Genomic DNA, 12,981 nt, shown 5'->3' on the forward strand with positions numbered 1-12,981 from the left:
AAAATCCGAATTAGATCAGCAAATTAAGTGAACATGTCGCTTAAAGGAATTTGCAATCGCTGAATCAGAAAAGCTCTAAAAAGCTTCACGGCATCGACTCAAGTTTTTTTCTAGAGTGCCCTGTAAGCTTACTCATACCCCTTGAAAAATCTTCCAATTTTGTCACAATAAAACCACAAATTTGGGAAAATAGACAAACACAAAGTAGTATAATGGATGGCAAGAGTCCACATTTTCAAGCCTTGCGGCAGAAGTGAAAGCTGTTTTCCATTATGATCAAATTACATTTTGTATTTCTCTGCTCTTCGTGTTCGAACTGAAAGGAAAGAAAGTGTTCAGTTTTCCTGCCCCCTTCCTCCAATCTGAAGGGAAAATATCAGAAATGGTTCACTGGAAGCCTTCTGCTCTCTCTTAATAAACCGGTAAAATAAATTATTTTAATATCTCCAGTGCTAAATTGTTACTGTCTCAAATTTCATAATGTTACTATAACAATAGGATTCTATTGATCAAATTGCCTGAACTTTATATATTTTAATGGTCAGGGATGTCTTTCTTGTTCACTACGAAGTGTGCTGTTGCTTTTGTTGGCCAGGCCACCCTCGTGAAAGAGGTCTTGATTTATTTATCTGGTTAAATAAAGGTTTAATAAAAAAAGAAAGTTTTAAACTAGATTTAGCTTTGGATTTTGAGTGGTCCATTCTAACACATGAATCTGCTTTGATTTTAACCATTAGGTGTGGACCCTGGCTGTTCAGCACTGTTGTCCTGTTGGAAAGGGAACCTGCAACCGAATCTCCAGTCTTTTGTCACCTCTTACAACTTTTCATTCACAATCATGCTGTATTTAGCAACTTCTCAATTTCTTTCTGCTGCATTGACCTCTTAAGACCAGGGGACTTTAGTCCAAAAATAGGCTTTTAGACCCTTAAAAAAAGTCTGAAAAAGAACAGTTACTCTTTAAACATATGTGTTTGCTCAATGGTCAACCTAATTTACAGATCGGTTAGGAAAAAGAAAAAATGTTTGAAGTGCAGCTGATCATTTTCGTGCATCAAAAAAACCTATGTTTAGACTACAATTGTCTGGTCTTAAGGGGTTAATGCAGTAATTCATGCAAAGAAGGTCCAAAAAAAAGTGCGTAGAAATGAAAAATATCTTCAGAAGCATGATGTTTCCGTTTTTATGTTGTTTTGTTTTAATTACTTTTTAACAATTTAATGTAATGTTAAAATTTTCTGAGAAACTGAATTCTGGGTATTCATTGTCTTTAAGCCATAATACTATGACATGAAAAAAAATTCCAAGCAGGAAAATTTCATTATATCTGTAATTAAACTAAAAAAAAAGTGGGTGAACGAATCACACACAATGCTAAAAGGTGCCTTGCTTCTGTGGGAGATGCCAATGATTCCTTTTACATAGAAGCTATACAATACCTTTGTATATCCAGAGAGGAAATATATCTTGGTAGACTTTACTGCGACAAAACAATTAAATTTACAGCTTTTTAAGTAACTTAATTAATAATTAAAATAAATTATCTTCTGTGTATTTATACTATTCATCTGAACAAATAAAATACAGCTTAAGCGCAATGAATACACTAATCTTTGACTCAGTCGTATGAGTCTTTAGATTTTAATGACGCTGATGTCATTTTGTCATGGATTACTTTTTCACATAGAGCTTGATTAGATTGGATAGCTTTTTTCTCTAAACAAATTAAATCCTCACTTGAAAAGTGCTTTTTGTATTAACTTTGTCTGATATTGAAATTAGTTTGATGATCTGAAACACGTGTGACAAAAAAAACAAACACACAATTATCAAGAGCCATATGACAGGACATGATTAGAGGATTTGTCTTATGCTCCAGAACGTAGGGTGTATAATGAAGGCAAGAGGGTTTGGTGCCTCAACTCAAACTGGTGAGTCTGTGCATGAGTCAGACATGAAATGTTCACAGATCATTTTTGCAAGTCCAAGGTTTAAGTCTCAAGTCTGCAATTGTCACACTGGTTAGGATATAAATGTATTCGTAAGTCTAATTTTGAAATTAGCCTTTTTTTCCCCCTGGAAATTTCTATTCAACATTTATAATAAATCAAAAAAAAAGAGAAGAAAATAAAAGAAAACACTGTGGATTGTTCAGAAAATTAGGTAACTGAAAATATAAATAACCATGTAGAGTAAATAGAAAAAGATATAAATTAATGAATCAAGAAGTACCTATATAGTGAATAACAATTGTTGGTTATATATATATATATATATATATATATATATATATATATATATATATATATATATATATATATATATATATATATATATATATATATATATATATATATATACCCATATATTTACCCATATATACATATATATATATATATATGGGTAAAGTAGACACCTGTTAATCTTGCATATTTACGCTTCTTTTGATGTTTATGGTGTTTAGAAAAAGAAGAAATTAAACCAGCTCATGGACTCATTAAAAGTAAAATACTGTAATGTTCCTGTGTCATAACAGTGATGATATTTTCTGTCCAATTTTGCAACTTCGCAGAAATTAAAGACTTTACTGAAAGCTAAACGATTCATATGCAACAAAAAGAGATTATTCAAATGTAAAGTGTTTCATATAATTATCACTTATCTATTATACTAAATAATGACTGATATTGTGTCCATTAAGTGTGGAATTTGAATAATCGCTTTCAGTTGGGAGTTATTTATAGTTATTTACAACCAATTCTTTGTCTGTTTTTCTGTCAGTAAACTACAAAAATGTTTTCATACTTTTATTAGGTCAATAGAAGAAAACAAAACTTGATCTCAGCAAAAAAAAAAGTCATGGAAACAAGAGCAGATAACATTGCATCAAGGTGTGAAGGATACAAAATTAAAAACTCAATATCGGAGGCTTTAGAGAAGAATTTTGATTACACTGAGTGACAATGTGCAGTTTAAAATGGCAATATCAGGGTCATGGCCAGGAATCCATATAAGCCCAGCAGCTTTAAATTGACTTATTTAAACAAACTATTATGGAAATATAACAGAATTAAATGATGTAGGGCTAAAATGACAGAATCCCTCAGTAATCACATTTGTGTATTAATGCTCATCAAGGTTTCTCTTTTTAAGTAAAGTAACAGATCTGTGATTTTTTTGTTTGTTTAATACTGTAAGTGACTCAAAGTTGTTTAATATGGAGAAATTAGTTCTAAAAGTTTTCACCCAGTGGGCTTAGTATCTCCGTACATGAATCTCTGGATTCTGGACGGACAGGCGGTTCCTCTGGCTCCAAGTCAGGAAAAATTACCAAACATAGAGGGCAAAATGTTCTTACATGGTTGAGAAAAAGTGCAGCGGTGTTGTGCAGACAGTTCAACAATAACTAGATAAATGATCTCCCTTTCAGATAAAACGAGAGCCAATGTCTTATTCGAATTTAAAAAGCACTTGTTTATCACTTGCTATAAATTCTTGAATTGAAAGTCACCAGATCTACAAAGAACATAGCAATCTTTTAGTTTTATTTATATTATATTATATTATATTTATATTATATTTATTTTTATTTATTTCTTTATTTATGTGTGTGTGTGTGTGTGGGGGGGGGTACATTTGGGTGCTGAATATCATACTCAGAAGCTGTAATATATCTTCCATGTGATTAACTACTACATGAATAGATACTGTAGATAATCTATATACCGCTGCTGTGTAAAAGCTTCAGAGGTTTGATAAAGAACCTTAGCAAAGAAAAAGGATTAGGAGGATCAAGGAACCAAGCAGATATGTCAGTGATAAAGTTGCTGAGAAAGTTAAGGAAGAGTTACTAAGTTAGATAGTTTGTAAAACAAGATCCCAAGCTTTAAAATAAATTCTATTGGGAATCTGTGGCAAGATGTAATCATCCAATCTGATCGAGCCTCAGCATTGTTGTAAAGAACAACCAATCAAAATTTCAGTCTTTAGATGTGCAAATCCAGTAGAAATACCTCGAAAGCCTTGCCGCTGATTAGAGTTTATGGTTCTAACATGGCAAAATGTGGCCCAGATAAAAGAAAATAAGAACTTTAGCAAAGCATCCTAATCCTTACCACTATTTATATGAGAAACAACACAAAAAATATGTCAAGAAATTTTGTCTGAAGCCATAAAATCAAAAACTCTGAACTCAACATGACAACTCTACCGGCAAATACGAATGAATGGAAGCATAGAATAATCCATTCTTATTCTGCTGCAGACATGAACTCTTACCATAATTAACAGATCCGTCTTTGTTGATGGTGGCTAAGACACAAGGAAGTGCCTCGCTAGCTTTGTGCCGAACCTTATCGCTGGTCAGCAGCTTAAGTTGCTGTGACGTGACAGGTGGAAAGCGATAAAACTGGAAGGTAACATAGATGTTACGAGGCCAGTCACTATCAACACCTGCTGATGGTATTCTGCAAAGAAAAGAAAAATATGTAAATCTTTCAAAACATAGATATATAAACATGTTATAATTACATCTGATGATTACTGAAAAATAAAAATAATAAGATTTATACATGTTCAAATATGATGCCATTAGCTACAACTGGGATTAAATTGCATCTCAGATAACTGTTTATATAAGACTCTTCTAGGGAAGAAACGCTAAATAAAAAGGGCTTGCAAGTCCTACAAATGAAACACTTGATGCAACATGTGGAAAAGAAGCTGGTGTATGAATATACCTTCATTCAAGTTCACACAAATAAAATCCTTCCTTTGTTTGAAAGAGTCACATTTGGGAAAAAGAGGCCTTTGAGACCAAGAAAGCCCCAGCGGTTTGTGTTGCCTTTCGCACAAACGCCTCCCTCTGAGTGCAATTTCACACACTGTTACAAACTTCCAATTCAACACTTCAATACTAAGATTTACTCGAAAAGACTCCCAGTGAGCTTGCAAAAAAAGTGACTTTAAGCTGTGAATAATTAAAACAAGAACGCATTCAGAACAGGCTCAGCTGCTTCTTTGCGACCCGATAAACAGAAAGGATCTAAGGTATCGGGTTTGAATAATCATTTCGTAACAGATTCGGAATAAAAGCAGGGAGCAGCATTAAAACTAAAATATGTGCTTTTAAACAGACAGGCATAACATCGCAGTCTAAACTGGAAGCTAATCCATGGACATCCTGTTACAGGAGATGCATAATCATAAAACCTGAGACAGGAAGAAATTACACCGTCCGGCCACAGCCTCCTAACTTGTTTCAGCGATACTGCTGCACAGTAAGAACTAACGCCTGCCATACCTGTTTGTCATAATTATGTGGTAGCTAAACCACCCTCGCCCCACTCGACAGAGAGCCACACAGATCTGCAATTAACTGTGAGCTCGAGTGTGTGGGATCAAGCAGCACTCCAGCTTGCTTTTAAAAAGAAGCCGAAGAATTAAATCAGCCTTCTTTCCAGCGTGTCGTTAAATCGGAGATAGAAATCCATACTTTGGGTTTTGTTGCACTGTCTTCAGCTTTTTATGTGAAACTATTTTAACTTACCCACAGGCTTTAAACATCCGCTGCTGTACTTTAAACAATACAACAATCGAAATGCTTTCACCATCTCGCCTGCAGTGAGGATGTGATTAAATTGTGAGCCTTTATGGAATCTGAGCATGAGTGCACTCACAAGAACATCAAAATAGGTTTCCTCTGAAGTATATAATATCTTCATACCAAATAACACATCTCTAGAATTTATTGTAGCATACGTCAAGATTTTTTATTTATTTTTTCCATTGGTCACATGTTTATGGACACTTTGCTTTGGGGGCTACTATAAAATTAAACTCAGAAAGTCCAACTTTATGAAAGTTTATTTTATTAGGTGGCTTGAGTAATAATTTGCACAAAACTAACGGATCGGAGCAATTCCAGCGATAGAGCGGATGACTAATCATTTGCAGAACTCCACATTGTTTTACTGGGAACCAAATATTTTTTACAAACATTTCACATTTTAAAGGCTACAGAAAAACAGTACCTTGTAAACGTATTAAAACGTTGCACATTTTGTGTACGTTAGAACCATAAACTTCATTGAATTTAATTTTGATTTACCCAACACAAAGTAGCACATTATTGTACAGTGAAAGGAGAATGACATGTATTTTAATACATGTGTAGAAAAATGAAATCTCAAAAATATGACAAGCACTTGTATTCAGCCAACTTGAGTGACTTTATAAAACTTTGTTTCATTGCAGTTACAGCTAAACATATCTAGAATAATTTTTAAAAACATGCCTAGGGACTATATAGACTATATAAAGAAAATCAGATGGATCGGATGGAGAGCATCTTTAAAGGACAATCTTTCAAGTCTTGTCACAGATTCTCAATTTAGGTCCGCATGTCATTCTAAACCATAAATAAACCTGGAACTAAACCACTCCATTGCAACCTTGGCTGAATGTTTAAACCTGTTCTGCAAAGTCTCAAGTTGTTTGCAGCCACTAACAGGTTTTCTTCTAGGATTTCATTAGATAAAAGCAGCTTCTATCACATGTTTCTCGTGTCCCCCTACATGGCTTTTGACAATCTTGGCTCCTGATATAATTTTTTTTCACAACAATCGCTTCTTGGGGGGTTTCTTGCTGGTCTTCCACTTCTTTTCACTGATCAGGTAGACAGTTTCTCTCATAGTGATCTTCTTTGTGTGTGTGTGTGTGTGTGTGTGTGTGTGTGTGTGTGTGTGTGTGTGTGTGTGTGTGTGTGTGTGTGTGTGTGTGTGTGTGTGTGTGTGCGTGTGCGTGAACAGGAGACAGGAGTGTCTGATTACAGCTGAATGATTGACTGTTTTTAAGTCTATTTTCTGCAATGAGCTCTACAATAAATTAAAACATAGGTCTGTAATAATATTTTTTTTTCTTAGTATTAACTGCAATTCTATGCGTATTCAGCAGGTTTCTTCCTTGGGTTTGATCCGTTGTGAGAGGAGAGTACAGCCTCTCCTACCTTTCTACAAGTACTAATGTCTTTCCCCTCATTTTGACTCTACATTTCAACCAACGTTTCAGCTGTTCTATGCTGGGTTTCTCGATTGAAGCAGATTGTAATGAAGCTCATGGGATGTCATCATCCTCCAGAATTATTGTTATTGCGGTTGTTGCCAGTGTAATTTGCACTCTTCCTGTACAACCAGCCAGGAAACCGGCTGTCTCGGGGAAAATGTGACGTCATTTGAGAAATGCCCTAGTAGGGCTGCACAATATTAGAAAATCTTGTATTGGCAATTACATAGTAAAATCTTGAGATGGTGATATTAGTTGATATATATATATATATATATATATATATATATATATATATATGCAAATGTCCTTTAATTTGTTTTCTTTGCTTTGTGCCCTGTCACATTTTTAGCAATGTTGTTTGTATCTAGTGTGAGCATCTGCTGATCTGCAACTGTTCAACTGACTAAATATTACATTAGCCTGTAAAATGCAAGTACATAACACTTTGAAAGCTTTCACCAACAACTGCAGCACTCCAAACAATCTGTTCATATGAATAAGGCACACTGATTTCTTGCTGGCAATATATTTGCTATATATTGTGCAGTCTTACACAGAAAATCTAATGTATCCCGAAATCTACTGTAGGAATTAAGGGGAAAGCATTAGGCTGGTTTAAATCTTATTTATCGGACAGATTCCAGTTTGTTCATGTTATTAATAAATCTTCTTCAAATTCTAGGGTCACTTGTGGAGTACCACAGGGTTTAGTGCTTGGACCAATTCCAACTTCCGACTAGTAAAATGATCAGACAGCATGGGATTATTTTCCACGGTTATGCTGATGACACTGAGCTATATTTATCCATAAATCCTGATGAATTCAATCAATTACTCACTCGACAGGCATGTCTTGATGACATCAAAACCTGGACCAGAGTCCTCTGGCCTCTGGTAGTAAAGTCAAAAATCTTGGTGCTATTTTTGACCAGGGCGTGTCATTTAAATCCCATATTAAAAAGGCTTCCAGGGTTTCTTTTTTTCGCCTCCGGAATATCGCCAAATTTAGAAATATTTTGTGCAGAAGTAATACTGAAAAACTAGTTCATGCATTTGTTACTTCAAGGCTGGACTATTGTAATTCTTTACTTATCAGGAAGTTCACAAAATGCAGTTCAAAGCCTTCAGCTGATCCAAAATGCTGCAGCAAGAGTTCTGATGAAAATCAATAAGAGGGATCATATTTCTCCCATTTTAACTTCCCTTCATTGGCTTCTTGTTAAATCAATAATACAATTTAAATTCTTCTTCTCACGTTTAAAGTTCTTAATAATCAAGCTCCATCATATATCAGAGCTCTGATTACCCCGTATGTTCCTAACAGAGCACTTCGCTCTCAGACTGCAGGTCTGCTGGTGGTTCCTAGAGTCTCTAAAAGTAGAATGGGAGGCAGATCCTTTAGCTATCAGGCTCCTCTCCTGTGGAACCAACTCCCAGTTTTGGTCCGTGAGGCAGACACCCTGTCTACTTTTAAGACTAATGTTAAAACTTTCCTTTTTGACAAAGCTTATAGTTAGAGTGGCTCATGTTACCCTGAGCAACCTCTATAGTTATGCTGCTATAGGCTTAGGCTGCTGGAGGACATCAGGGCTTATTTTTCTCATTGTGCTGAGTTCTCCTACTGTTCTCCAATTTGCTTTGTTTATTGTTATTTCAGCTTTCAACTTTATGTTTTCTGTCTTTTTTTTCTTCATAGTAGGTACACCTGGTCTGGCGTTCTGTTAGCTGTGGCATCATCCAGAGAAGACAGATCACCCGCTATTACCATCTAATGTAGAACAGATTACTGGATCAGTGTGTGCTTCTGTGCTTTTTTGTGTGTCTGCTCTGTCTTCTTTAAACTCCCAGTCGGTCGAGTCCGATGGCCATCCACACTGAGCCTGGTTCTACTGGAGGTGTTCATCTCTGTTAAAGGGAAGTTTTCCTCTCCACCATTGCTTTATGGATGCTCAGTATGAGGGATTTCTGCAAAGCCATGGACTTTGCAGAAATCAAAGCCAACGACATTGCAGACAACTGTCCACTGCGCCTCTACGCACTTTCATGAAGAGTGAATGCTGCTTGTAAAGACTCAATTTAATCTGCTGGTCTTCCTTAGATAGGAAACGTTTTGACCAATCTGTCTGTATGATTTGATTTGATTGAATTTGACTTTGTAAAGTGCCTTGAGATGACATGTGTTGTGAACTGGCGCTATAGAAATAAAATTGAATTGAATTAAATCTGAATATCTAGCTTGGGAACATGAGTCTGGTGTAATTTTCCCATCTGTCAGCGACCCACATGTACGTGCTGTCAGTTAAAAGTCCTGATTGTAATTGCTCCAAACAGAAACTGCATCAAGCCAAAGATCCATAAATAAACAATGCAAATAGTTTCATGTATCAAGCTTCTAAACGGCACGAAGTTAGAAACTATTGGGGTTAGAACGAGAAGTCAACGCACTGCGCTGATGAGTCAATGACAACCAAGACAAATGAAAAGGACTGCTGATGGAGCGACACAAAGAGCGGCGGCTTTTGTTGACGTCCCTCAGCAGCCCCCTGTCACTGTCAGCTCCCGTCAGATGGGATGACTACTCCATAGGTTTCTCTGATGGGACAATGACAGAGGTGCTATTCAGCCTGATTTGACAGGAAATATGCGCTTCTGTAATACAGAGTACACACGCCATGTATGGGTGTGGAAAAGACGTGTGCATAGTTTGACTGGCAGGACTTTATGGCTCACATATGTGAACTGAAGTCTTTCCGCAGATGACAAAAGGAAATAAACGCATAAATAAATACAAATGAAAGCTGTCTAGACAGGCAGAGGGGGATTATCCTTAACCATTAAACAAAAAGCCATCTATGATATCAATTTCTCAATGCAGATACAAAGCCAGCAGCTCTGCCCACAGAAAGAAATGTGTGAGGAGCTGTCAAATTAGTGCCTGCTCTGATTTCCTCACAAAGCAACAATTCTGACACAACTACGGATACAAAATCAGTAACATCGTGTGGATATTCACACAGAGGGACTTAAATAGTATTCAGACCCCTCGGACATATTCTCACATTACAACTAAAACTTCAACGTATCTAATTAGGAGTTAATCTGTTATGTGATAGACCAACACAAAGCAGTGCACAGTTAATGAAAGGGTAGTAAAAAGATACATGGTTTTCACTTTTTTTACGTAATAATCTTGGAAATGTAAATGAAGTTAGTCTGTATTAAGGACTTTTACTTGGATCATCTATTTAGTAAGTAAACTCCACCTGTGTGTAGTTTACTCTTGACATAAAAACAGAACACCCATGAAGGCCTCAGCAGCTTTGTTGAAGACCAGGAGCGATAAAGTCGATTAAATAAATGTCCAAAGTGTTAAAGGCTTGGAGCACAATGGTTCTGTGCATAATCCCAAAGCTGAGTATCAGATACCTGCAAACCTACCAAAGACCTAGATGTTCGTCTAAGCTCAGCAAGGGCAACCTTAAGCAGAGAGAGGGTCAAGATGCCCAGCTTTGGAGGAGCTGCTGAGTATACAACCAATACATAAGAAGGCAGTAACTTAATTCTGGGTCAGGCCTTGTATTCTCGCTCATGCATGCCAAGATAAGATAAGATGCTTACAGTCCTGCTCATTCTTCACTGTGCATCTTTTTACTAGTCCAGTGCACCGCTCAAAGGATGCATCCAAAAAAAAAAAAATAAATCAGCTCTCATGATCAGATCACTGTAGTTATTTGGTACACTGCAAAATCAAATTACCCATGGTGCCTTATTGGGCCGCTGCCTGGTGGTTGTGGACCTCTGATGTAAGAGGCACAGCAAACATGTAGATGTATGAGCTCTGGTCAGAGGAGACCTTAACTGAGTGGTTTGGCCTATATGCAAAATGTTGTTTAGCAGAAACTAACACTGCTATGCAGACAGTCCTTGTGTTAACTTTGTGAGGTGATGCTTTTGTTTTTTGCCGACAGGAAAGATGGTCAGAGCCAGTTGGAAAATGGATGGAGTTAGATCCAGGGTAATAATGGAAGGAAATCTGTTATGCTGTGTTTACACGAAACGCATTTTGAGTGTCAGGTGCTTCTGGTTTACATGAAAAATCTAGATAGATGCGCATCTAGGAGCATTTAAATGTCCTACAGTGAGAATCACCCGTCGTTTTGAGCTTTGAGCATCCAAAGCAGCAAACTCTAGAGTTGGAAAATCAGAACGTTTGCAGCTGGACGTGAAGCGTCAACCAATCTCAGGGACTCCGTTATGTGACGTAGTGGTACATTTTTCAACAGGATGAAAGGACCATTAAAAGCCAGAAAGTCGACAATGGAGGACAAACTCATCATCACTGTTTGTGGCCATCCTATAGTTATTATCATTCTATGACCAGTCGAGTTATCACTACAGAGACAGTAAAGGACCTTACCTGGAGGAGGATTAGCGAGGATCTCGGGTAAGTTATCAAAATTTATCTCCGTAAATATTTCCTTGCACTTGAGGAAAAGAACAGGGTAGCTCCTCCCAGTGCGCATCAGACCAGTCTGTCCACACTTTGTTGACCCTCTGCACAAGCATCCAAGTTGAGGCATTGGACACCTTTTTGACGCTAAAAATACGTTCGGTCTGAATGCAGCATTATAAGCAGCAAAATACTTGAAACAGAGGCAGAGTTTCACCTTTCTGGAGAACGGCACAAACATTATAGCTAAAGTTACAGTAAACAAGTTCAGATCAAAACACATTAATGTGTTAGAACGGCCTAGTCAAAGTCCAGGCCTAATTTCAACAGAGAATCAGAGGCAAGACTGAATTAGTTGAACATTGATGCTTCACAAAGAATCTTCATTCAATCTGACTGAGCTTGAGCTAAGCTCTTTTGCTAAGCATACTGGGTACCCATTTGAGGGAGAGTGGTAGCCTAGTGGTTAGAGAAGTTCTGAGAAGGCTGCAAGAACCTGGTTCAATCCCCTCAGACTGCCACCATGGGTTCCTGAGCAAAACCCTTAGCCCCAGAATGCTCCCAGGGTACCACACAGCGCAGGCAGCCAACTGTTTCCTAAGGGATGGATTAAATGCAGAGACAAAATTTCCCCTGTGTGGGACTATAAAAGGAAATATTTATTTCTTTACTTATTTCAGGCTCTAGTTATGCAAACACTGGCAGCTGTAACTAACAAAAAGCAGTCCTATGAGTATTGATGTAGATGGGGTAAATAAAAAAGTTTTATATGTATTTAGAAATTATAAATTGATTTGAATACAAATGTCTTATTTGTAAAAACAATGAAATCCATGTATGATTTCTATTTCACAGTTATGTCCTGCTTTGTGTTGGTCAACCACAGAAAATCCTACTGACACACACTGATGTTTGCTGAGGTTCTAATGTGACAAACTGTGGAAAAGTACAAGGGGTATGAACATTTAGCACTTTATAACACTGCTCCACCTATATTGATCTTCACACTAAAGCTGTGGAGAGTATAACACTGCTCAGGACACGGGATGCTGCTAAGAGTCAGTATCATCACTGCTGCTGCATGTGTCCCAGCACCACAGGCCTTACCTGGTAAATGCCAGAAACTGAAACACCAGCAGGTTTCCCTTTAAAAGGTCAGCCTCCTCCCGCTGAGGATCGAAGGGCATCGCTTCAGTGGGGTCCAGGACTTCTGCCACCTGCCCACTGCAGTCCAGGATTTCAGGAAATCCGGCAGAGAAAAGGTGTGCCAGTGAGCTCCTGGAGCTGACTGAGCAGGAGCTGGAGAAAGATCATTGAAGGAAAATGTCAGATCCGTTAGAGCATGCCACACAGACTTCTTCAAATGTGTTCTTGATGCTTGACAAACAACAGGAGGTAACGTGTTGCGCAGGCCTCATTAAGGTGATTTGTCTGAAACGAGACAGGAAAGATGACGAGAGCTGGGT

At 37.4% G+C, this 12,981-nt stretch overlaps 1 protein-coding gene across 1 annotated transcript in view; it reads right to left on the reverse strand.

Moving 5' to 3' along the window:
* Positions 1 to 12,981, reverse strand: part of nphp4 (nephronophthisis 4) — a 293,994-nt gene that overhangs the window by 68,815 nt on the left and 212,198 nt on the right. Inside the window, exons 14-15 of the mRNA XM_036133980.1 lie at positions 12,623 to 12,814; positions 4,279 to 4,466 (exon numbers count right to left, since the gene is read on the reverse strand). Of these exons, the coding sequence (XP_035989873.1) occupies positions 4,279 to 4,466; positions 12,623 to 12,814 (380 nt within the window). The remainder of the gene's footprint in view (positions 1 to 4,278; positions 4,467 to 12,622; positions 12,815 to 12,981) is intronic.

The sequence above is a fragment of the Fundulus heteroclitus genome, chromosome 1 (assembly GCF_011125445.2).
Source record: "Fundulus heteroclitus isolate FHET01 chromosome 1, MU-UCD_Fhet_4.1, whole genome shotgun sequence".
Classification (NCBI taxonomy): Eukaryota; Metazoa; Chordata; class Actinopteri; order Cyprinodontiformes; family Fundulidae; genus Fundulus; species Fundulus heteroclitus.